The 26,817-nt window shown below is 32.9% G+C and overlaps 2 protein-coding genes across 6 annotated transcripts in view; one reads left to right on the top strand and one right to left on the bottom strand.

Annotated features, from left to right (window-relative positions):
• FER (tyrosine-protein kinase Fer) overlaps positions 1 to 13,656 on the bottom strand; it is a 67,540-nt gene extending 53,884 nt beyond the window's left edge. Inside the window, exons 1-2 of one of the 4 annotated variants that reach the window (XM_068768246.1) lie at positions 12,937 to 13,656; positions 11,681 to 11,871 (exon numbers count right to left, since the gene is read on the bottom strand). In XM_068768246.1, the coding sequence (XP_068624347.1) occupies positions 11,681 to 11,871; positions 12,937 to 13,132 (387 nt within the window). In that variant the 5' untranslated portion in view covers positions 13,133 to 13,656. The remainder of the gene's footprint in view (positions 1 to 11,680; positions 11,872 to 12,936) is intronic. The other 3 variants (XM_068768252.1, XM_068768258.1, XM_068768263.1) reach the window with 3 other exon arrangements.
• Positions 13,657 to 14,562: 906 nt separating this feature from the next.
• On the top strand, positions 14,563 to 25,989 carry eIF4B (eukaryotic translation initiation factor 4B). 2 transcript variants are annotated; one of them, XM_068768277.1, is made up of 14 exons: positions 14,563 to 14,634; positions 15,114 to 15,224; positions 16,732 to 16,925; positions 17,163 to 17,270; positions 17,390 to 17,478; positions 18,168 to 18,286; positions 20,528 to 20,648; positions 20,980 to 21,069; positions 21,561 to 21,631; positions 22,482 to 22,659; positions 23,338 to 23,422; positions 23,762 to 23,801; positions 23,978 to 24,474; positions 24,941 to 25,989. In XM_068768277.1, the coding sequence occupies exons 1-14, from the start codon at positions 14,622 to 14,624 to the stop codon at positions 25,001 to 25,003; spliced, it is 1,779 nt and encodes a 592-aa protein (XP_068624378.1). In that variant the 5' UTR covers positions 14,563 to 14,621; the 3' UTR covers positions 25,004 to 25,989. The 2 variants fall into 2 exon arrangements, with proteins under 2 accessions (XP_068624378.1, XP_068624387.1); XM_068768286.1 differs by lacking the exon at positions 14,563 to 14,634 and adding an exon at positions 14,708 to 14,731.
• The last annotated feature ends 828 nt before the right edge of the window (positions 25,990 to 26,817 follow it).

Raw genomic sequence — 26,817 nt, 5'->3', positions numbered from 1 at the left:
TATTAAAATGCATTTTCATATTATATTATCATTTTAGTTATTGTTTCTCTAAACCATTGACTTTTAGGAAGGTTGTACCATTTATTTATTCACAGAAAATAAACTACACATTGAACCCTTTAAAGCATTGTTTCCCAACGTTGGTTTTACCCCCTACGGGAGTAATTTGATTGTTAAGGGAAGTAATTCGAAAATGGACTCCACACGAGTTTAACCTTTCGCTTTAATACAAAAAATATATTTGGTACATAACATAACCAATCATCTTGCACACACATTTCATCTAAAAAATAAGTGTTTCTGTTTTTTTTTTAATATAATTTTGCATTGTACCTTTGTCACGCACACATTATATTATTAAAACGGCCTACAAAAGAAACCTTAACCTTGATATTTGTATGAAGTCACCGAAGATCGAATAGGTAGATAGTAATTGTTATCGCCCGCAAAAGGAAATTCCAGCAACAAATGAATTGTTCATCGGTTGAAGTGGTATATAAACAGAGGCACTTTGAGTCAGAAGTTGAAAATTACTTAGATAAAGAACCTTTATTATAATAAATAGTTCTCACTGCAGTCACTCCATATATGAATTCCTACCTTCTTAGATCATGAAAGTATCACGTGTAACATTTACGTTATGAGTTGTTCTATTTTAAACTTATTTTTATATTATTTATATTTTTAAGTCGATATTTTAAACATTTTGAATTATTTGATTTATTAAATGTTTTATTCTAATATATTGGATTGCACCAAAAAAAATCTAATTTTAATTCTTTTTTTTTTCTATTTTATCTTATACGCTGTTAAACGGAATATGGAACGTGATGTAACGTGATGTTTACATTCCGTGTAACACACCATCATCTTTTAATTATTTATTTAAAAAGTACACCGAATTAGATACACGCAAAATGGTACAATTAATCTTACAATTAAAAATTCTGATGCACAGGCGTATTTAAAGTATCTCAAAGAATATCTCTTGTTTAAGTAAGTGCAATTTTTAAAATAAGACCTCCATTGGTTGTTAATACTATAGAGGCAGAAATTAAAAGATTTGTGTATTAACGTAATAATATATAGCAAATACTACGCAGAATTAAACCGTTATTATTTGAATTGTAAATGTAAAATAAATTCTAAAAACTCGATTTCGCGTTATAAAATTTAGACAAGTTTGTCGTAAAGGCTTTCACTATACGGTTGTTGCCGATTTCACTTTCAAGCCAATATCATTATTTTCTTCGCAACATAGAAAATGTGCAAACAGTTTTAAAACCGGTCACCGTGTTATTCGTCACAACATTCGTGAACATTATCTTACCTAAATAGATATGACGTTATCCTAACTATCTCATGGTTATGTAACGACAAAGGTTATCGCTAACTTTGAAATCACACGACCGTTCTATAAATAAGCCAGTGGGTAATGCGTTGCGGATCATTTGTTACTATATTCTTATGTCATCTTTAGTTATGCTTGTCTAATAAGTAGGTCTTGAGTAAAGTCGCTGATCGTATCTAAACTATATTTGTGTAACCTGTGTATTGGGTAAACTTGAGTTTCCTGTTTTGTTTATGTGTTTATAATTAACGTCTATAAAATCTGATTTATCTGATATATAAAAAAAAATAATGACATTTCGTTGAATGTAATTTTTGAAATTTCATGCTCTTTTGATATATATTTTATCATTGTCTATCGATTCAGAGCCCAAGCTGAGGAACCTTTGAGCCATCTAACCGGCCTGTGCCTACTGAAATGGACTCGAAGTTAATGTCAAGTTCAATCAAGTTGATTCAAGAAAAAAAAAATGAAATTTATTACATCTTAAAATCTCACGAAGAAACATAACGTAAAGATTATTTATATCAACGTTTGTTTGTCTATTCTCATTACAAGTACATTTGTAGAAACCTCTAGGAATTCGTACATATTGCTGGCAAACATTCCTGTGCTGTGCATCCAAACTGCTATTTACGGCGCTTATACGATTTGCCGTTTTATTTACTTGCGATAAACGCCCGCATTTGTGCAACCTTTACACGGCTAACCCAATTGCTACACTGTAATTCATTTTCGACATTCCGAGACACCATTAAGTTGGCATTAACCCTTCTTTGCATGGTGATGGAAATTTCCATCATAACATTTAGTCAACAAAAAAAGATACTCAAAACCCTTGTAACGTAAATTTGTTGTTGCTCGCAACTTTTTAAGCGACTATTGCGTACAACAAAACGCGGCTGTCGAAAAATAGCAAAGGTCACTGTGAATTACCAGACCTAGAACTTGTTATTCTGCTGTTTGTTGAGACTGGAAGAAAGGAGCGAGATTTTAAATTGTTTTATGGAAATAAACGGAGATATAAAATACAATAAAAAATGAAAATGAGTGGAAAAAAGGTTTGTTTTCATGTTTTTGTTATTTTATGTACAATTTATATTAAAACACTATAAATGAATTTCTCAAAATGTTGTGATAGAAATTTACATCACTATGCAGTAACTTCACTTGTAATGTATGGGAATTTTTTTTTGTAAATGTTTTTTTTGTTTTTTTTTTTGGAGAAACTTGAACGAAAGAGATATTGCAGATTATCTTTGTAAGTTATAAGGCGGTTGGCTCTCAGAAGATGGCCTTAATGACCAAGATTCCGATGATGAAAACCACGATGCTGATGAAAATATAAGTGTTGCAGGAGGAGAATGATGATGACGATGTGGATGAAACTGCTGACGTTGAACCTCCTCTTGTAAAACCAGACGATCAAGAACCCTCTCACACATCAAATTCATCTAATTTGCAGTCTTCATCCAGTTTTCCATTTGACAAAAGAAACTTGATTGGGAAGAAAAGGAATCTGGTGTGTGACACAGATAAAATTACTTTCTTGGGGAGTTCTGATGCTTCAGGTGGTCTATCACACCTAGAAACTCCATATCAATGTTTTAACCATTTTATCACTGAAGATTTTATCAAAACATTACTAAAGAAGACAAATTTATATAAAAAACAGAGTAATCCCAGTTCATCTATATCATTTACAGAATATGATTTGTATAAATTCTTTGGTATATTATTATACATGCCAGTAATCAAATTTCCTAGCACAAGATCATACTGGTATACATACTGATATTACTTGTCCGTTTATTGTCCAAGAATACAATAAACATATGGGAGGAGTAGATCTCATGGATAGCTTTTTGGGCAGAAATCATATAAAAATGGGGTCTAAAAAGTGATATTTGCGTATTTTTTTCATCTATTTGATCTTGCTATTATAAACTCTTGGATTGTTTATAAAAAAATGCTCAAGAAAGTGATGAACCTGAAAAGAGTCTGCTTACAATGGGCCAATTCAGAAATGAATTGTCCTTTGTGGTATGCAACAAAGAAACCACCAAAGCAGCTAAAAGAGGGCGTCCTGGTACCAGTGTACTAAAAGAAGAATTACAATCAAAAAAAGAAACGGTTCTCCAGCTCCACCATCTCCAAAAGACATAAGATAAGATGGTGCTGAACATTGACCTAAAGTAAGTGGGTCACCCCAGTGCAAATTTCCCAAATGTAAAGGCTATTCTACAATTTCGTGTAATAAATGTGGCGTCAATTGGTGCTTAAATAAAATAATTATTGTTTTTTGAATTATCACTAAGAATAAAGAAGACTAAGTAAACAACTTTTTTTATTTATTTAGTACCGGGCTAAATATGTGAAACTGCATGATGATGTAAATTTCCATCATATTGTTTTTTACATAATACATATTTTTATTCACCCTAGGATTTTTTTTAATATTTTCCTTTAATCTAGAGCATTAATTACATCACCCTGATTTATTTTAAAAAAATAGTAAAAATCATGCAAAGAAGGGTTAATTCAAATATTTCTTACGCTTAAATCGTTCGAGCGGCTAAAAGTGTTGATGGTATAACACCAGACCTAATACTGCAATGATGTAACCGAATATACATATTTAAAATTCAATAAATAAGATGCCACCAATTGAATTATTCTTTCCTAAACATTAGGTATTTCACTATTATTAAAAAAGTTAACAATGAATCCTAGAAATTTCCATAACGGGAAACCACGAAACATCTTCCCTTCCAATAATCCACCAGTGTTTCAAAGGTCTAATTCAAATGTGTTCCCAGGTATCACTCACCTCTGAAACTTAGTCTCTCACTTCAGGTCTCATTGGCATTTGACACGGGATTTCTCTACGAGATAGAATCATGAATGAGGAAGCCCTTACATGAACGAAAGTAACCTGCATAATCCAGCAAGCCACATAGCGCACAGATAAGCTAGCTCGATGAGCATAACGAAAGTAACAGACTAAACCTAACGGCCAGGCTGTTAAAGTGACCATGGGCAGACCACATGCGTAGAACGGATGGTTCTGGAGTGGAAACCACGAACCATCAAGCGCAGCGTATGACGTCAACCCACAAAATGGACAGACAACAGTTACGGTCGTCGGAAGACTTAGGACATAGGTCGTGTCCAGCCGGTCCCTATTGGAAATCTATGGCGGAGGCCTATGGATGTACTACGGCTGAAATAAAGATACTTGTAAGATACTAAACAATAAACACGAAAAATATTAATAAAAAAGTTAAAAATAATTTTACCTACCACATATGTTTTACAATTAGTTAACGAATAATAATATTGCAACTTGCACCATTTGTTTTGCCGCAAGCCTTGTTTAAAGTAGGTCGCAACTATTAACAGCTGTGAGATACAACTAGACGCCGCGTTGTTAGCGTTTCTTTTGCCCTACTTCCTACGTTAAATCGCATAGTAACAAACGGGAGAGATATATAACTATCTATTATATTAAAAAACAGTATGTTTCCTATAATGCAAATTAACTTACTACAAATATAATAATAATCAAAAACCTTAAAGCCGATCCTAGACGTAACCGAATATGATAACAATCAAGATGAAATTCGAGAAAATAACACATGATTTTGTTGAAAGTATACTACCGTTTTTATGTATCTAATTTAAAAAAAAGTTGTTTACATCTGCTGTTAACATTAATATGCATGTGAGTTGTGTTAAATGTCTAAGATTTTTATTAATGCTTTTTATACACGTTTGTATGCACTTTGTTACATTAAAAAAAAGTTTCACTTATTCATTTAACTATTTACGATTTTTACAATTTGTGTAATGGACTTAATGCCTTTAGGCATTCTCTACCAATCAACTCAAGGTCCGGGCAGAGACTATCTCTGGTCTACTTATATTTTTTTTTTGGTAAAGATGAAAGAAAATCTTCAAGCCATCTGAATCCAAAAACCTTTTGCCATCTTTTTGATAGTGGCATAACTCCACGCTCATAAAATTTTTGGTCTTGGCTGGCAAAAAAACTAATACAGGCTATGGACGTCTTTGTCGACCGGAACAAATAATAATCCGAAGGCGCTAGATCTGGAGAATATGGTGGATGTGGCAGCGTATCCCATTTAAGCTGTAAAAGCTTTTGGCGAGTGACTAAACTTGTATGAGGTGTCGCATTATCTAGGTGGAACATTCCACCTTTTCTGTTGATTAATTTTGGTCTTTTCTGCTGAAGTGCATCAATTAGTGTGTCCAGTTGATGACAGTGGACTTCCGAATTAATTGCTGAATTATTCGGTAAAGGTTTATAAACGACTAGTTAAAATCTCACCAAACAGACAGCATCACCTTTTTTGATGGATATTGTCTTTCAAAATGCTTTGAGCCGGTTCATCTTTTCCTCTCCATGACCGTTTACGTTTGACATTGTTATGTACAACCCATTTCTCGTCCCTAACAATGTTTGAAAAGCGAATCTCAGACGTCAACGCGACAACACAAATTACTCTCCGTGAGGACACGGGCGACCCACATATCGAGCTTCGATGTTAAACCCAGGCTTTTCAGGTAGTCATAAACAGTTGAATTCGATTAATTAAACCTCTCGCCGACGTATTGTTATTCGCAGGTTTGCATCAAGAAACTTGCCTTTATCAGCTTCAACCGGCCTTCCGGAACATGGTACATCTTTGACATAAAATTTGCCGAATCTAAATTGTGCAAACCAGTTATGGCACTGGGGTATTGTCAACACATCTTCTCCACCCACATCGGATAACTTCTTTCTAGCTTAACAGCATCTTTATCTTCTATAGTAAAATCTGACGATAACGCTGCTTTTTGCTCTCCATATTTAAAAGGGCACTAACCAAAAACTACTCTGTAAAATCAATTGAACTTTTTCACACATAAGCCTTGCTATATCACATCTCAAAACAGATAATGTATATGCGGCTTAAGTGTAAAGTAGGGATCAAAAAATACAATTAAATCCTCTGTCGGGAAGAAACGAAATTACTTTCCGACAATCCAATAGTGTGTGTTACACAGGAGTTAATTAGATATGTAAACATATGCAACATGTACATGGTGCTATATTTATTTACTTAATATTACTTATGAACATTTAAAAACTAGTATATAGATCACGCATTGCCAAGGTTTATTCTCATTTCGCGATGTCACCGTAATAGCATTTTCAGCGCAGCGGGATTGGAACACTTTTCCAAGAGAATTATTTACTGTAAACATTGTGCTTCGAAATAGAAAAAAAAAAAATTTCATAATCCATTTCAATGGATTTAGTCATATATCTAATGAACTGTGGATAAATCTTTTGTTTTCGGTTAAATAGAATAAATATCGGATTCAATGAAAAATCAAAACATTATTGTAAATGTAAACATATTCTTTAGATATATTTACGTAATGTCTACGCAATTATTACATCATTCACAGGGAGATGGGTTTCAGCAAAATGATTTAAAGATTATACACCTTTTCCTAAAAACCACGTATAAAGTGATCAGTCTGAAACTCTGTTAGGATGCGAAAGGTACGTATTACTTCTGGCAGTACAAGCTTACAAAAATAGATAATAAACAATTAATAATTTTTCTAAGTCCACCCGTATTATCATTACATTATCATAAGATATTTCTGAAACCAATGATTTTTGATAGGGTTATTACATTACCATTTACCATACATTAATTGAAATCAGCTTTACATTTATCTCTTTACAGATATAAAATATCTATTTTCTAAACACATAGTAGGGTCGTATTATATTAAAGATTAGGTAGTATTTTAAAAATTGGACCATTGGCAAATACAGTAAAATTCTCTTATATTCATATAATAATCATATGAATATTTTCTGCCGTCGAAAATATAAACTACAAACGATTTGTTTATGTTACTTATGTTACGGCCGGAATCTTATACCAGATCTGGTAACCCCGTTCACAATCTGTCAAGTAGTAGATTTATTGCATCTAGGCCAGGTCCGGTGCAATCAGGGCGTGCCGGCTTCAACTTAAGATGCGGTTGACACATCGACGCCCCATCGTCTACCGGATTTTGTTGTTGCGACATTCACGAAGAGAATGCTCAGTACCTGCTTAAGAGCTATAAATGACTCATTCAAACCACTCCTACAACTTTAACGTTTAACTTAAATAAAAACCTTCGTACAATTTAAATATTTATATATATATATATATATATATATATATATATATAAATATATATGTATATATATATATATATATATATATACATACATAACATACTATATATTTTTATTTAAATTCAATCACCCTCAAATCTACAAATACGATTTTAGGTCAGAGTTAGCATGGCTTAAAGCTCGTCATTTCTGTAACCTGTACCAAATGAATGTTTTTTCACAAAATAAATTCAATAAACTTGATTTTACGTAAACACAAATTTCCTTTATTTAAAATTAGAAATCGACGCGGAAGGAATTACTACCGTTTTCTAATAATGGCAATAAAAAGTTACAAAAAAGTTGCACGCGCCAACGCGGACGCAGGGCCAACGAACGATGACAGGTGCGCGGCGGCCATGTCCAACTTGTTGCCAGTTCAATCTATTACTCCAAAATCGCGAATTTCACATCCGCCTTGCGGTTTCAATGTTACTACAACATCGGCACTTAAAGTATTTGCTCTGACAATATAAATAACTATATCTCTATTTAGTGTTCTTTGATAAATGTAATATTTGTTTAGCTTTCAAAGTGTAATAAACAAACTATATAACAATATTTATAAACTATAACTTATGTTCAATAAACTGGATGATTGGGTTATGAATTAAAAGCTTTTACTCCTGATTCCATCCTGATCTCCTGATATCAATTTGAAACATGTTACAATATTTATTTTGTCTACTGGAATGTGTACCAGCTAATATAGAATAAATATAGATAGACCTTCCGATGATAAAAAGTATACAGATAGATAATAAATAATAATTAATATTAATACATTGTAATCCGAACTTGAATTTCGAATAGGATGTTCCATTTATTAAATAACAATAAATGAGCTATACATTCAACCCATTAAAGCTTTTGCACCTATAACCAATCAGCATGTATAACATCAATGCATTTCCTTTGCATAAGCATTTGTTTCTTTGTTGAGTTATATCAATCAATGTAGCCATGAATTGTGACTGTTCATCAAACGCACAGAGAGCGTGCGGACATCACATTACGATTCTACAGGGACAGCCCCGCATTCCGGGAGGTCGTTACGGAAGGCTCCCGACGAAGTCATTCATTAACCGGAGTGCATTCCCTCACATACAATCCCTCTTCCCGTCATAGACTACTAATACTTAATAACATTCTGATACTCTTTCATTGGTCACCGATAACTTTTTAAGTACATATTAATGCTATGGTTTTAATGAACGACAGACTCATCGGGAAAATTTCAAGCATCTAATTCATTAAAATAAAAATAAAAATGTAGTCTGTGCATTCGTGTTACTATCTTCTTTAATAGTAGTTTAACATATTAAATATAAAAAAGTTCATAGACCTATAAAAAACAAAAAAAATATAGGGATTTTTAGTCATATATATTTATTTCTTAGACATACTTTAGTCTTCCAGGAGCAGGGAAGCCGCTAATATGAGTCACCATACGGACTAGACACCTCATTGCAAAAGGACCATCAGAAAGAAGGAAACCAACAACGCTACAGAACGAGTACAGCTCCCCCAACAAGACCCGGACGAAAAGTGTATCGGAGTCATACCGACGCGTCACATAACATCCAGGTGGCGCACGAGAAAGGGCAGAAATAGTAACAGAATTTAAATTTTATCCTGTGACTGACGGAGCTAAAACAGCCCTATAAGGCTAACAGCGTCGATATCTAACAGAAACTAGTGACAAACATAATTTAGAAGAATATGGACCTTATTTATTTTTAAGCGTTTTCTGGAATTTATATTAATATATATCCGGCTAAAATTCACCGGTTTCAGTCATTTTTTAAATATTACATATGTCTAATATTCTTCGCAGACTCTAAGATTAGGTACAAAAGAAAATGAGACTCACTAATGATGAATTACAGGGAATAGATATTTGATATTGTGAAAAAGCAAAACAATTAAAATTATTTAAAATCGATTAATGTCTAAGGCTCATTTTTATTTTCTTTATCTAGAATAAATATAATAGAAATGTAAGTATATCAAACTTCAATAGTATAATTAATAAAATTTTGAATCGGAATATTTTCTTTAGAAGAATGTTTATTCACAAAACATTTTATAAGCATTAACTGCGTAATAACATTTTCAATATTCAACAAAAGGCCCTTGAATACAATCCATTAAAGATGTGGGCATTTTCATTACAGAAATCATTGATGTCAATACATCATTGATCAAGTACCGCAATTCGTTTGCTTCATTGGAGAAGACCGATTGACCTACATTTGTATGTACTCGCGGCGGTCGGAAAAGCAGCTGGCTAAATAATAGGCTGCAAACCGGTCACCGCCAAGTTCTCTCATTTACACCGTTCTCTGAGACCTGATTACTTGGAAACACTAAGATTGTAGATTAACGATAGGAAGCGGAGGGAACAAGGAAACTAACCTAACCGGTCTGTAACGGAACTTATGCATTTAAAGCATTACCAATCCGGCCCGTTCGCGCTATGGGAGGCAATAATATTTGTTTAAACGCTAAAGTAACCAAAGAAAATTAATATACGCCTTAATCACGATAACGTCTACCTTTTTTGATCGAACAAATTATAAATTTTGCATGTTAATGATACATTAAAATTATTTTACTTCATAAAGTGTTACAAATAATTGTTTAAGAAATTCACGTGTACATTGAACCTAGTTTAATTACGTAAATGTTATCTATTGTGTGGTCTAAAATAATCTGTTTAAAATTATTGTCCGTAATTGACGAAAATTATAAATGAATTAGTATAAAATAGTTTAAGAAACAATCAAATATTGTTTTTTATATTTGTTACAAAATATATAAATTACAAACAATTCCATGTTACAAGATATTGCCGGTATTTTAGATGCACAAAATTACGTATAACGTAGATCAATATACTTTTTAGTGCCTCAAACGAAATGTAACAATTAGTGAGTCATATTGTCGACCCCATCACATGATTTGAATGATATCAGAATTATGAATAGAAAAATTCCATTACAATTACTAAATGCAATAATTTTCAATATTTTTAAGGCCAACGCGGAATCAACAAATTATATCCAGTATGTAATTTGTTATTTTATTTCTTGCGTTACGTATAAGAAACTATGACTAAGCATGTAGGTAGCATCCATTGTTTGCTTTAGACTAAACAATTCGATGAACATTATTTTATTTAAATAAAAGTTATAAAAGTTACTCCTCGTTTTGCTAATAAATCACTGTCCCTTACATTTGCCAACATGATTATCATCGTTTAAAATCAATAGCTACTATATTGTACGCAAACTGAAGTCTTTCTTGTTTAAAGGTTTGTAAAAGTAAAACATCTATTAGCAAAATCTTTTTACCCGAATCTTTCCGCCGCCCAAATGCCTTTCCACGCATTTGCATATTCCACGGTTTCAAAAAGAAAGAGCGCCTACCCTAAGATTACTTTTAAATTAGCGAAGCAGAAGGGAAAGAACTACAGCTCGGGCCTATATATACTATTATTTCATTGGATTGGAAGGTCGCCGTTTAGATCGCTTCGGATTGCTCTATGGAGTGAATAGACTCAACGGCTCACACGAGGAGATTTTTTGCAATCGTCTACACATGATTGTATAGAAATCTGTATCTTTAACTCTGATCATGGTGACTTTAAAAACCAAATTAACTTGGATTTTAATTCTTTATTGTACATATAATGTACAAATTAATATCATTTGTTTTTCCTCTACCACGCTGTGTACAAATAGGCAAGCAACCTAAATTCTTTTATTTATTGTTAAAAAACCACTTTAATATTATAACATGGCTGTTTCCTGTTACGTAAAAATTCCCTTTGTATGTATAAATAAACTAGTTAATATTTAAAATATTATATAGCTACAGAAGTTTTAGTTTTTAATTAATTATCATTAGAGGCTCATTATTTACTCATTTGTGTACACAACGCATAATCTACTTAACAATTGTTTTAATCTGCGCGGGTGACAATCGTCATACCAATCAAAATAATTTACCTAAAAAAACATGAATTAATGTATGTAGTTACGAGGGGATTGAATTATAAATCAAATATAACATACCTGTGTAAACTGTGAAGATATTTTGGTGTGATCCTCTTGGTAGACTTTTCGTGTTTTCCGACGTTCTGTCATTAATGAGATAAGGCGGTCGAGTGCTCGGGACTCCAGAGCTTCAGCATTTGCTCGAATCAAACGACTAGTGCTTTCCCATTCCTCTGTCATATTGCGCCACGCCGACGCGATTAGGGAACCTGGAATATAATATACGCGTCAGTACAAAATATTGTTCATTATCGCTAAAGTCACATTTCTTGCAAAGTGTATTTTATTAAATATTACTGGAGTCAAATAGTTTGTTTACGTACGGTAACAAATACTTTCCTTGTTTGACCCGTTGTGTTAGATATTTATACCTTATGGGTTCTTTATATTTTTTTAATATTGTCAAACAAACATTAATGCGATTTCCTTTTCTATCTTTAAGAAGAGGGTTAAAGTAAATTAATTACTCTTTACAAATTACATTTGAACAACAAAATCTAGCAAGAAAACGCGTTACATTCTCCACCTTGAGACGTTATTCCAGTAATATCACTAGCCATGGCTTCCATCGGAATAAAATACATGTGTACTATTGTAAGTATAAAATCCCCGTGAACTAGGTAGTCAGTCTTTGCTCCAAAGCAATAGAAATTCAACTTTTGGTTGTAAGCAGTTGCTATTTACAATTTATTGGCGGAGGGCCGACAAATGCAGGCGACCGGATAGAAGAGAACTGATGAAGATATTAAAACTAACTAACAGTAGATACATGTTGTAGGTTCATAATAACGACGAAAATAAATAAATAGTTTACCGCTATACAATTAAAAAACGAGTTGTTATAATTTAATAGAATCACAAAAAGACAATGATTATTTTTATAAGAAAAAAATCTAAATATATCGTTTTTAAACATATTGTTCAATAAATATTATTATGGAACCGTACGAACGATGTAGAAAATATATAACGTTATGTGAACGTTATTGTATTTTATTCACAATTTACATCTGAAACGGCCATTAGAAATATTTTTAAATAATATAAATAGTAGAAAAAATTTAATATGTATTGTTGTTTCCACTCTTGGCTGTAACATTTTCTTTGTTCTTCAGTCTTTGTCCCTTTCGTCCTGCGCGGTTAATATGACCATTATGGGGGTACATTTTTTACCTACCAGGTACAGACATAATAAATACTTGTAAACATTCTTATCAAGTCAACATACTAGACAGGTCAAATTTAACTCTTGTTAGATCAATTTACTAACTTACCATTGAGATCTTCGCATTTATCCATTTTTTGGCCCTGAGCCGCGGCAGCAGACAGCGCCAGGGCATATTCTCTATCGCTCTTCATTTTAGCCATCAGGCTTCTTTTCATCGTCTCCATAAGGCGCAACTCAGCGTCTTGTCTGGCCAGCAGCGCTTCGTGCGCCGCCCGCCCCGCCCCACTTGATGCATAACCCATTATAAAAAACTGACCACTTTACACTCAACCCACACACATCGCAACGTAAACACAACTCGATTCACATAACTCCCCGTTATCACTGCACCGGGTTTTACGTCACCTCGCAACAACAAAATTTAATTTATTGGTTAGAAACTAAATTTAAAATTTACTTATCAATCGTAAAATAGGAGATTTTTATTCTTTATTTTTCGGCACCGAAAAGTATAAAGATAAAATTTAAAAACACGGCGCAGCAAAAGCGGATTCGATATTCAATGTTTATAAGTGAAACGCACTGAAAACACGTCCATTCCGCAGACGCGCGCGACGTAAATGCCATGTAAAAGCCATGCCATCTGCCGCTGGCCTGCAAGATCGAGTTTGCGTCTGTACTGGCCCAGTCACCCGCCGACAATCATAGATTTGGACACTCGAGCCACGGTACATAAAACAAGTTTTTTAGTTATAGTTTTCTTTAAGAAACCTAGAACAAAAACTTGGTCAAACGACAGAATTAGGCTGATTGGTTAAAAAACACGCAATTTTATATTTGTAATTATGTTATGTTCCACAGGACTCGAAATGATGATAATTAAAACAAAATTACAAAAAAATATTATTAAAACCTATGTATATATTTTGAAATATCAAAATCAACTAATATTTCCATCACTTTATATTTCCAAACCCTATCATTTGTTGTTATATAATGGGCTAATAAATATCTTTAAAATAACAAAAACTGACAAATTAGTTTTCCGATTATTTATTTATTAATTTATCTAATATTAGGTAATATAAGCAGGGGCGCCATGTTGCAATACCGCATTGTGGCTACAACGAATATCGAGGTGGGTCCCGTCTAATCTTCTTAAAGAAGTAGATATATCTTTCAAGAGGTCAGACAGGACAATCGAATGCGTATATTATACATTCATTTTGCACAATAAATTTATTTATGAGAAATAAAAATATATTCATTTAAGAAATAGTTTCTATTTAATGAACGCTGAAATTTTAACATTTATTACAAAATTATTGTAAAATTATTAAGCTACTGGTAAAGATATACTAGTAAAGAAATAAGTTCTCATTTGTCAATTACCAAATAATAGTTGATTAATATTTATTTTGATCTTATTTTATTTTATTTCGTCCCATGTTGTAAAAATCAATTACATTTACAAAATTGCTATAATTATATTGGTAATACTTTAGTGTTGCTCATTTCTTAAGTAAATGGATTGTAATTTTGGTAAGGAAATATCGTTTTAAATTTATTATGTTGTGAATCATAAAAATACGTCAATTTTGATTTCTATACATAAATCGTATGTAAAAATATAAAATGAATGTAAATCCTAAAAAAATGTGTAAAGTAATTTTGTTGAAATTTTTGCGTATGGTATCTTTGGCGTAGATTTTTTTTATATTGATGGCATCTCTGTTCACTACAGAAAATCGTTTTGGCGATCAGTGGCAACCCAGGCCCCAGCCTTGTAATATGGCCGCTACAGGTTAGTTCTCTTAATTTTGTCATTTGTAAAACCTTTAGTTTTTATTACATTCCTTATTTAATCCCTAATTTGTTGCAATATTTTTAGTAATTCTATGGTTTGTAAACATCTTTACTATATAAAAATGCTAGAATTGTATAAGTAGTAATGCTAACGTGTCATCTTTTCTCCTTTGCAGACGTTTGGATTTACCGCGTGGCCTTTTTCATAACTTTTATTCCAATTATTTTAAACAAAATTTATTCTATCGCAATCCCGTTGAATCTCAATTTTAAGTACAATCAAACCACAAATTGCTAACGGATGGTTCAATAAATTGCCCTTCTGATATGTCCACGAATAACCGCTTTCCAAAATCGACCTAGGTCGAATACTTCTGTGCGTCATCGTAATGTGCCCTCTGATTTACTCGCCATTTTTAAGCCGTCTCTTATTTACTCATTAAGTTGTGATAAAACTTGTTCTTTATAAAATTACAGGCAAGAAATCAAAGAAGGCAAAATGGATCAAAGCCAACATGGGTGTCATCATTGCGGAGCCGACGACGATAGCTACGACTAATAATTGGGCAGACTCCGTAGAAGAAGAAAGTAAGTAACAGTTTTTTATAGCGTGGTATTTTATATTAACAGCCCTGTGATGATGTAAAGGGCAATGGCAAGTCAATGTTAATCTCGTACTTGGGGCGTACAAACGAGTGCTTGTCACTCATTTCGCCTCGGGAAGGTCTGAGTAAAGGTGTCTGTGTTTTTAACACATTCTAGCCGGATGCTTCCCTGAAAGGGAAGGCAAGGGGACCAGAAATTGTAGTATGATGTCTAGCCTGTGATACCTACGCGGGGGTGTAAGGTGGAGGCATGGGCATTGCTACTAATGAAAACCCTTGCTGCCAGCAGTTTTAGTTCAATCTACGAGATGACCAAGGTCACAACTCAATTCAGACTAATCTTTCATTGGCTTGCTCCCAACAACAACTGAGGGCTACTAGTACTAAATAGCTTTATCAGGAATTAAAAACATGGCTTTGTTACAATTGTTACAGTAAATTTTTGACATATACCACTCATAAAACTAAAATTTGATATCTTTAAATAAATTAAACTTCTTAATTATATTTGTAATATTATGTGTTTACCAATAAAGATACCTTAATTATCTGCCATTATGGCACTATTTATGATATGCTAAGTATGCTTTTGTGTGTTTGTACATGCATATGAGTATTTAGAAGCATTGAAGATATTGTGGAGATCTGATCTTAAGTAACACTATCTCTATGTTCAGGTTTATATCTTATCTAAGTTACTCTTTTAAGAAGTTTGTAGATATTCTGCAAAATATTGACCTGATAATTAGTGGTTCATTAATCTCCAAAGTGTTTAGCAATGGCAATTCAGAAAAGTTGCCAGTCATTTTGATAAGTAATATTTTTTAATTTAATCTTTTATGTAAAGTAATATTTTTTAATTTAATCTTTTATGTAAACTGGAAATCCACAATTAATATTTTACAAAACCATTAAGCAATGTTAATCAAGTAGTCATATGTGGTTAATCATAATAAATGTTTAATTTTTTAACCCTCTCAAATTGTACATTCTCTACTTGTACACCCACAGTCCACTACAAGATTTCCAAAATACTAACTTCAAAATACCAAATTCCCTAATACTTTGAACATTTATTTCTAGAATGAAAATGATTTTAAAGTAATAATACTATATCTTTCACCTTTTTAGTGGTTTGAGTATAATACAGTATCCCCACTCACACCCTATGTATTTAAACTATCAATCCACTATTTTCAGATTTCTTGTTTTTTTTTTTATTATAAGTTACATGACACAATATACCAGAAGTCTATATCCAACCATAAAACTAATTAAAAAAATAATTAGAAAATGAAATCGCTTATAAGATTTACAATATTACAAATTTAATTAATTTTACATACTAATTTCAATACAATATTTCTTCATTTAAACAGCCATTTTATTATATTCCTTTATTTGCTCCATTACTGTAAGAATATCAATAGTTATCTACCTGAAATGAAATAATCTTTCCAAGGCTATATAAGAAGAATATTTGTCCTTAGATGACAGCTACTCAAGCTATATGTCCCGGCCCCGCGCACCGGTGGTGCTTCCGTCGGCGTCGCGCGCTGCCCGAGGCGGTATGGCTGTAGACGAGGAGAGTATACCACGCCGTCCACCCTACATAGCACACATCTCCAACTTACCTTATGATGTGGAAGAGAGTGCAATTGCTGATTTATTTGAAGGGCTCAAGGTACTCACAATTTAATTTTGTTTAAAAATAAATGCCCAACACTATTTCAAATTCAAAATATCTTTATCCACTTTTATTCATTTCAACATTATAAGCTGTCACTGCCTTTAAATGCTGATCTGCTGAGTAGAGCTGGCCAGAAACTCTACTGTTGGTCCTTTCAAATTAAATTAAACAATGTATATGTAATATTGACCATGTAAGATTATCCTCTCATCAAACAAAACTTTTTCACAGATTACCAATCTGCGACTACCACGAGAAAGTGGTCGCCTTAAAGGTTATGGCTATGTGGATTTTGAAGACAGAGAGAGTTTAGTTAGTGCAATGAACATCGAAGATCTAGTAAGTCTCTTTTTATTATTTTTTTATCATCACATCATCTCTCTTGTATTGAGTAATAAATTATTTACTTGGGGTTTTGTATTACTTATAAATATTTGACTATAGATTTTGTTACACAGACTGTTGGTGGCAGGAGAATTAGAATAGAAGTCTCTAACAATGACAATGATCGTCGTATGGGAAGAAGTGGCAGATCGGATCGTGACAGGTGTGAAATTTTATTCTAGAACAAATTTTTGTCTTAATATAAGACTGACCAACCTTGATAATCACTATCCATAAATCATATTGCAATTCAAACATACATGATAAACACCATGTGATAAAATTGAATTATATAGGTTACTAGCTGATCCCGCAAACGTTGTTTTGCAAAAAAAAATTAAAGTTGTCGTAGAGGGGTGAAAATTTAGGTTTGTATGTATTTTTGTATGTTGTATCATAATAAAATAAAAACCAAAAAAATTGTCATAAAATTAAAAATAAAATTTAGGGGTGGACCACCCTTATCACTTAGGGGTATGGAAAATAGATAGTAGCCGATTCTCAGACATACTGAATACGCATGTAAAATTTGGTAAAAATCGGTCAAGCCGTTTCGGAGGAGTTCAAGTTTGAACACCGTGACACAAGAATTTTATATATTAGATTATCTCTTGTTCCTTATTAGTGCATTTATATATCCTTGATATATTATTAAATTCTATTAATATAATTTTATTCAAGACACCCATGGAGATGGCTGTGAAATGACATGAATAATAACAGGAAACTAATGTTGAATGATCTTCTTCAAAGATCACCAAGATGAACAGTCTTGCTCTGTTGGTAACCAGAAACGTCCTGCAACTGATTATGCCGAATAATGCATCTTTTAATTGGTAAACGTTTGTTAAGGGAGTATGATCCAGAGCGCACTATGGGCGACTGGCGGTCTGGACCCCGAGCTGTGCCTGAACCGCAAGCACGCGCCCGTACCATGGACCGAGACCGCGAGAAGGATCGTGAGAGAGAATGTTAGTATGTCACTTCTTAATTTAGTTTAATATGCTATAACATATAAATAAAAGGTGAACATAATTCGGGATTCATACCAAGCTGGTTTTCATGTGACAAATAGACAATTTATAACAAGCAAAAATTGTGCAGTTTGCTTTATAAAAATGACAACCAAGTTAATTTTATCCATAAAATCAACATGCTGAATCTTACAGTAGTCTTAGTAAATAAATATTTAAATTTACATTATGTCACTGTCTTAATTTTTCTAAAATGTTTAGCAATTTTCAAACCATACATTTGCATAGTTACTTATGAAATAAATGTTTAAATTTTTTTTCATACTGCCAATAAAAATTTTTTCACATTCTACCTTGAAGATTACTCTTTAAAATAGATGTCTTAAGATTTTGTTTTCAAATTAAGATTGATCTGGTCAATTCTGGGAGCTCCATTTCTACCCTATTCGGAAATCTTGACACAAATATGAAGATATGTTTTACTGAATATGGAATACGCAAGTTGTTGCAGTTGCTGTGATTCTTAAAATTTTATCTATCTAAATTGGTAGAATTCAGGCAATTTTAGTAAAACAGCTGTTTTAGATTTTCACTATCAAAAGCAGATAAATTTTCATGGATTCTTATTTACGAATTGTAAACATTCATTTTTTTTCACACCTATGACACCCTGTCTATTCTTCCTTGGACTCTGAATCACTTGGGGAAACATTGTTTTGTTATTATGACACGATTTCAAATATTTGCTTGTGGAATACACAAATATATTGTTATATTAAACCCTTTCCACTTGAGAGGTGAGTCTCACTCACCATGCGGCTCGATGCCGCAACTCGAGAGGTGACTGTCGCTCACCACTTTGTTCGCTGCGGTAACTTGATGCGCTCCGGTAATTGTTTACGTTTTGTTCTTTCGATGACGGGTTCCTACACTCTGTATAATTTTACAAAGTTTAAAATGATTTCTTTTCAAATGCAGATGCAACTTTCTTATCAAAGTTACTACGCAATAACGAACCAGATGCGCGTTTTCGATCTCAGTATGAATTTGACAGCCGCGGCGAAAAGTAGAAATTTGAAATGGTGATGTAAACTTTTTTTTTGGGGTTCAGAGATTTCGATAACATCCGCTTAAATGTAAAGCAGCATATCATTTTAACTGAAGTAGAAAAAATTGCAAAATTTATTCTCAACGAAATCGCCATACCGAAAGACCTCAACCAATATATTGCAATGCAAATGTTTTATATAATATCATACGAAAAAAAATCATATAGATATTAATGTTTAAAAAATAATGTTCATAAAGATGTCAAGATACTAAAACATAAAAGTTTTGTGTGTGTAATTATTTTACCTTGGGAGTAGTAAATTCATTAAATGTAATCCGAAACGTCTCGAATTGCTGGTTGGTTGGTCTGCGCGGATACGCCTTCGAGTGCAAAGGGTTAATAGCATTATTTTGTTGTTGTAAAAAAAAATACTTTGTAAAAAAAAACATTTATTTTCTTAATCAAGAAAAAAATAAATGGTTCTTAATCATATAATACAGAATACATAATATGTTATTTATAGTTAAGTTATCATTATGTTAAACTTCCCACTGTGATGATATTGGTTTAATGGTGAATAGAGGAAGCCAAAATGTCACACTTGGGACACACATGCGAGTATTATGAACAATGACTTCACGTATTTCCATATTGAACTTACATATTTAAGATGTTCAATAATGTATAATATAGTGAAAAATTTATCTCTTGTAATAAGAGCTTTAGAGTAGAAAACGAAAGATTTATAATCAGAATTCAATTTTTATGTATCAATTCAAAAGTTTGTAAAGTGCTATTCAAGTTCTCAAAAAGTCATAGTTCCAAATTACTCTTTCTGTCTCGGGAAGGTCTGAGTGAAGGTCATAAGTTTTTAATTTACTCTCTAGAGGGGAGTATTGCTAATAAGCAATAGCAGAGGCACCAGAAATGAAAGCCCAGTGTTTGTTGGGGACTCCATTTGGATAAGACTTAGCACTGTGTGCTTTTGAAAGTTCTCTGCGACCAGCTATTTTAGTACAATCTGTGACACAGCAATGCTGTAACTCAATTCAGACTAGTCTTTGGCTTGCTCTATTTTCCATTTTCTAATAAACTGAGTGGCTTGTCGTGTTTAAAAAAAAAAACAATTATTTGCAACCCAAATTTGTTTGAAATAAATATAAGCAAAAAAAATTATTTTTCAACAGCAAGCACTGATAACAAGCCAGGTGGCTGGCGCGATGGCGAGCGACAAGCGCCTGCAGAGCCCGCGAGAACTCCTTACGGTGGCCGGGATTCTTACGGTCGTGACCGCTATGGAGATGATCGGTACAGACTTTTAATAAATTCTTAAGAAACGTATGTATATTAATTAACACGTCAACCATAACAAAGCAACAATTTAGCAACAACATTATCTCCACAATATTTTTTTTAGCTTACTATTATAATTTACTTAATTTACCATAATCTTTGGGACATAAAAATTAACTTTGCAATCAACCATGGTTGAGAACTGCAACTATAAAACAATAAGTAATTATTTAGTAACATATGAATTTTAAAATCTAAATATGTAAAACACATTTGTTTATTTTGTACATCATATTTAAAATAATTGCTTTTGGTCTTAATTGATATATTTTTTAATTTGGTGCAGTGGCAGAGAGCGAGGAGGCTTTGGTCGCGACGGAGAACGTGGCGCCTACGGTGGTCGCGACGGTTTTCGTTCCGAGCGAGATGGATATGGGTATGTCAGACCATTTGTGTAAATCTCATTGAAATTTAACATCAAACAGATGTCTAGCGAAATCACTCATATGTATGTTCATTCCCAAAAAAATTGAGTTTGTAAAATTCTAAGTACATTCATTTTTTAAATACACTGAAAAGATTGCCGACAGTTTTCACAGTATTAAATATTCTGAATTTATTAATACATTGTTAATCCTAAAGTGATCAACTACCTTAAAGATAAACACAGCTTGTTTTAAATAAGGTTATAATAAAAAAAAATACAAAGGTTGCGCAATACCTTACAAGATCATTTGCCTTCACTAAAACAAAAACATGAAGTGCTTCAACTATGTCAGTACTTGCTGTGAGATATTTCTCTCTCTCTCTCAAAACTTTGTTTGTTTTTATAATACATGTACTCCACGAATATGTAATGAAAAAAAACTTAATATTAAATAATTCCCCTAAAAATTAACTTTACAAAAAAAATATTTCATTGCACAGAAGTCGCGACGGCCGAGGATTCGGCGGAAGAGGATTTGGTGATCGTGACCGGGACCCCCCACCTAGAGAAGGTAAAAACACCTGTATTCCAAAATTATAATATTAATAAAAAATTTAAAGCTTGGATATTTAATATCAGCTTGCATTTATCCACTGGTGGATATTGGCTTGTGGTATTGGTAATGTTTTTTTTTGTTTCATATTAATTAAAGATATGATTTAATAACTGTACATGCACATGTTGCTCAATCTCCTTGATCTAGATACATGTATAATATTGTGGAAAATAAAAATGAACCACAACTGGCTCTTTATGAAATGTAAAAAATAGTAAAGATTCAATGGAGATTTAGACATATTACACTTTTTTGTTTATAATATTTTTATGGGATTAATATCTCCTTAGATTTACATTATAATGTAAACCTGTTTTACACATCTGTTAGTATATAATATGTAAGATGATATGTTCTAGCTGTTAAAATTTTAAAATAGTACATTTATAGCTCATCTGTCAACATACATACAACTCAACTGTTACATTTTTTCAATCGAAATGCGACAGGCCAATAATTTTGGCAATACAAACTCAGCAGAGATGGATGGTATCCTAATTTTAAATGTGATTTTTCATACTTGCATTACCTGTTAATATTGAAGCCATTGACTTTTGGATAGAGTGTACCATAAATTAATTGATAGTACTTGAGCTGGGCCCTCACCCTTGTTAAAAGCTTTTACATCATATATAATAACATAACTAGAATCACCTTGTATATCTTTTTATTTAACCTAAACAAAGCTATATTAGAATGTTTGTTAACAAAAGTATGTAAACTTGTGTTTAAAACTTTTCGATTCAAGATATTTAACCAACTTGTTAGTGTACTAATTTTAATAAGATTGGTTGTTTTATTGTAGAAAACAAACCTCGTGAGCGTCCAAAGTTGAACCTTTTGCCAAGGACTGTACCTCGGGATTCGGAAGTTCCCATCAAGCCAGCGGATGGGGCGCCCATCGATGACAAACCGGAAAAACCTAAACCAGTTCCTGCAGAAAAAGTGTTTGGTGCTGCAAAGCCTGTCGACACAGCTGCCAAGTGAGTGATGATCGTAATATTATTTACTTTTAGATTTAACCTTTTGGGCTCTAAATAATCCAGGGCTGAAAACAGTCCGGTTCATATGGACGGCGCATCTGGCACTCAAGGTCATCAGAGACTGATTTCTTGAACTGTTAAGAGACGGATTTTTGAACTGGTAAATTTAACTTAGAAATAATAACGAACTCCAACAATTAAAAACTTTCACTATGAATTAAAAAATATGTACCAGTAAACTAAAAAATATATATTAACAAATTAATAAAGAAATCGACACAATGTGTATGCGCCTCCAGACCACGTCGATGACTATGAGATAAAAGCGTATTTGAGTCCTTCATACACTGCGGCCTTTGCCAAATGCTTATATGAGTTTATTGAGCCCAAAAGATTTGAAATGGCGTGTTAAAAATATAAGCCCACCACCACCAGTGTACCATGTCAAATACCACACAGTAAAGTTATGTTTGCACATTAACCAGCAGTTATGGTAATTATATCATTACTGGTCTGCGAGTTCTAACTGAAATGTGCTATATTGAAAGGGTTAACAAGACACCTAGTTACTGCAACATCAGGCGTGATTAGGTCGCTGAACACCAACATGATGTTTTTAAAAAGATATTTTTGTCTAACTAATTAAATTGGATAAATAATTGTTTGAAAATTTATTAGGGAGCGTGAAATTGAGGAACGTCTTCGTAAGCAAGAAGAAGAGGCTAGACGCATTGCTGAGGAAAAGGAACGTTGGGGTCGTAGGGTAAGCATGCATCAGTAAAATGCTTTTACTCAAGAGTATTTCCACAGCAAATAATATCGGACAAATTTAGACTGATTTCATAATTACTTAAAAATTTATTTAATATTAAAACAATTATGTGAAATATATTTTTCTTTTCAAGAAATAATAAATTAATACCATTAGTATAACTTTGTACACCATAAATGTTCTAGTGTGTTAGAGTGATCAATATAATTTGGTTAGAATTATTTTAAATGTATAAATTATAGTCACAAACATATTTCTAATTGCTTTTCCAAACTGTGTGGTCAAAGTCAAAAATCATAGCTCAATATTTTATGTACATTATTGTTTCAGAATGATCAATCAGGTGACCGTCGTGGTGGTGCCAGGCGCGGTAAGAATTTATTTTATTAGTAACACTCTTTAAAAAAAACATTATTTTTTACAATCGTTTATTAACTAGAATTATTTTATATTTGGATGGCATATCATCATTTATATGGAATTAAAATTGGAAATATCTAATGTTTCTCATTTTAACTTACATTTTTGCTTTATATATAATTGCAGAAGACCGTGGCAGAGACTCACGTAGTTACAACAGAGATCGGCGCGACTACTCCAAGGAGAGAGATCGACGCGACTATTCTAAAGACGACAGAGATCGTCGCGATTATTCTAAAGATAATAGGGAGCGTCCTGATTATTCAAGGGAGAGGCGTGATTACTCCAAAGAAGACAAGGATCGCCATGACCACCGAGACGACAGAGACCGCCGCGATTACAAAGACGATAGAGACGCTCGCGATTACAGGGATGAACGAGATCGTGATTACAATGATTCTAACCGCCGCGACAGCCGCGATAGAGAGAGAAGGGAGTATTCGGGCGATAGGGATGTCCGCCCTCACAGCGACAAGGGCAGAGAGGACTCCCCGGATAATCGGAAAGTGAGAGATGATGAAGAGCACGAACAAAACGGGCGGGACAGGCAGAGCCGCTCCCGTGAGAGAAATGACAACCGCGACGAGCGTCCTCTGCCCAAACTGAAGGAACAAGAGAAACCGGTAATAAACATTCACTACTATTACAACTAATTATCAATATTTACAATTACTGTAAACATTCCCACTTACATTCTGAATTCATGTTTGAGTCAATGGTAGCATCCATAGTTTTGTCTCTATATACTATCCATGTAATGGAAGTGTAGTATATATACATTATACACTACACTTGTTACAGTAATGAAGTTGCTTTTTTAATATATCATGAAGGAAATTGTGAATACCCCCTTACTAGTCCATCGTTTTCATTGAAAACTGTGTCATAAATTTCTTTGAGCAGATTGCCTTCTACTGCTGTAATATATGTATAGTGGTAAAAGAAAAATGAATTTAATTTTCTTAAGATTACAGTTGATATTTTTTTCAATAATACAACATGACTGAAAATGTGAAAATGGAGGCAAAGCAGATAACAATTGTTACTGGTTATTCTCGTAAATTAAATAGAAAACTGTTGTCTCCACAGAACTTTGTAGCTTCAAACAAATTCAGCTTCCTGAAGGACGCCGATGATGGTGGATCCGACTAACACACAATCAAAGGTCCGTGTACTCTTGCTATTGCAGTGTCAGTTTTACTGTGACTCAGTGTAAAGTGTAAATTAACGAGTATCGGGGATAAACAGTGTTACTGGACTTCACACAGACGATCCCACTCTGTGCGACCTGGCAGGACTCGATTGATCATTGGTGCGGTGTGAATAAACTTTTGCATTAGGGTTGCTATACATGCTCACACTGCTTCGAGGCCTGCCCCAGCCTTTGTAGCAAACTCCGCAGGTAACCAATCAATTTTAATTAAACACCTTGTCAACTAAGCCTTCAACATGTTACCGAGAATTAAATAGAGAGCAGAGTAATTAAGTAGTTTACTTGGAAATTGCCATAAAGGCTGGGGCTCTTTTGTTTGTGACCTTGTATTGAATGGTGTAAATTTTTTTATGGGTTTGATATTGTGTGAGCGATTATATGAAAATGGCTGAAATGAATAATTAATAAATATTCCTATGATTCTTCTTATACAGGATTTTGGTATAGGTGCTGCTGTCACAACTGTCTCCTTTGTGAATAGCAATTACTCTTTTGAATATGTTTTGAGCTTGTTGTAGATGGTCTTATACTGGACCACCTGTGCAGCGAAACTTGCATTGCCATTATGCCACAATATGATATCCATTATATTATTTTAGATTATATCTATATTAAATGTTTAGTCTATTTAGATTATTGTTAGAATATTAATTGTATTATTTATGTTTATGTTCGAAAATTGTTAATTGACATCTGTTAACGATATATATTTACATCTCACACCTGTGCTGGTAACATAAAGAGCATTACATGAATTTACAAAATGATATATATGAAGGCGATCATTACAGGGTGAGGCCTGGTCACAATGATATTCTTTTTGGTTTAATGCCGACTACAACATATTTTTTTTTGTATTATCTCAAGATTTATGTTTGGTACATCTCATTGTGAATTATAAATAAATTACTCTTTTTACAACCAACTGGATTTGTTTTTCTTACGCCTTTATCGTTATTGAGTACTTGGTGAGTATACAAATATTACTTAAATATTTTGTCTATAATGTTCAAGATTAAAATTCATAAGGGAAAAAAAACCTGTTTCACACACGGCTTTGTCATATTTTCTCTAGGTGCATCGTCCATAATTATATGTTTATTAAAACTAACTTAGTTATAGGATATTATTAATACAGGTTATCCTAAATAAATATTTGTAGTAAAAAACAGCAGCTTTTTATTGTTTGTTAAAAGGAACTGCGTAATTATTGGCTATGAAGGTGATATGTCTTATTACTAGATCGCTGGGATAGGCAGCGCCCATTGGTGACTTAGGTAATTTTATTATCCACTGATAATAATATACAATACACATCAGGTATATAACTAGAACAAAATAGTAAATCATGTTATTAATGTTAATATGTAATAGTTATTAAAAATAATGTTATTTTTAGTCGAAAATATTTATTTTAATTAAATTTACATACCAAAGCGCCATAAATGAATATTAATTGTCATATTTCTAATAACTATTATAAAAACAATCTGGTGAAGATAATTCAATTACGAAAAACGAATGAAGCGCAAAAATGAAACAATTATAGAGAATAAAAAATGCCAATTTGATAGAAAGTAGAATGGAATTGAGCTCACTTATAATGGAACCTGGTCTACATTGAAGGTTCTTATCGCGTCCTGATCTGAAAAGAGCCCACGACAAACTAAGAAGAATTCGTTTGAGTTAGTGCATTTTTATCATTTTCATATTATTTTTACTAAAGTGGTAAAGCTTTTCTTTATCATCACTT

Source organism: Battus philenor, unplaced genomic scaffold (genome assembly GCF_028537555.1).
Source record: "Battus philenor isolate CCGP_79_NKW_IND1 unplaced genomic scaffold, ilBatPhil1.0.hap1 SCAF_10, whole genome shotgun sequence".
NCBI classification, from domain to species: domain Eukaryota; kingdom Metazoa; phylum Arthropoda; class Insecta; order Lepidoptera; family Papilionidae; genus Battus; species Battus philenor.
Note: the sequence above shows the minus strand (reverse complement) of the source record. Positions and strands in the feature narration are given on the sequence as shown.

Coding starts and splice junctions, on each gene's coding strand:
- eIF4B (XM_068768277.1), top strand. Junction 15,225..16,731: donor AGACTCCGTAGAAGAAGAAA/GTAAGTAACAGT, acceptor ATTTGTCCTTAG/ATGACAGCTACTCAAGCTAT. Junction 23,423..23,761: donor AGGAACGTTGGGGTCGTAGG/GTAAGCATGCAT, acceptor TTATTGTTTCAG/AATGATCAATCAGGTGACCG.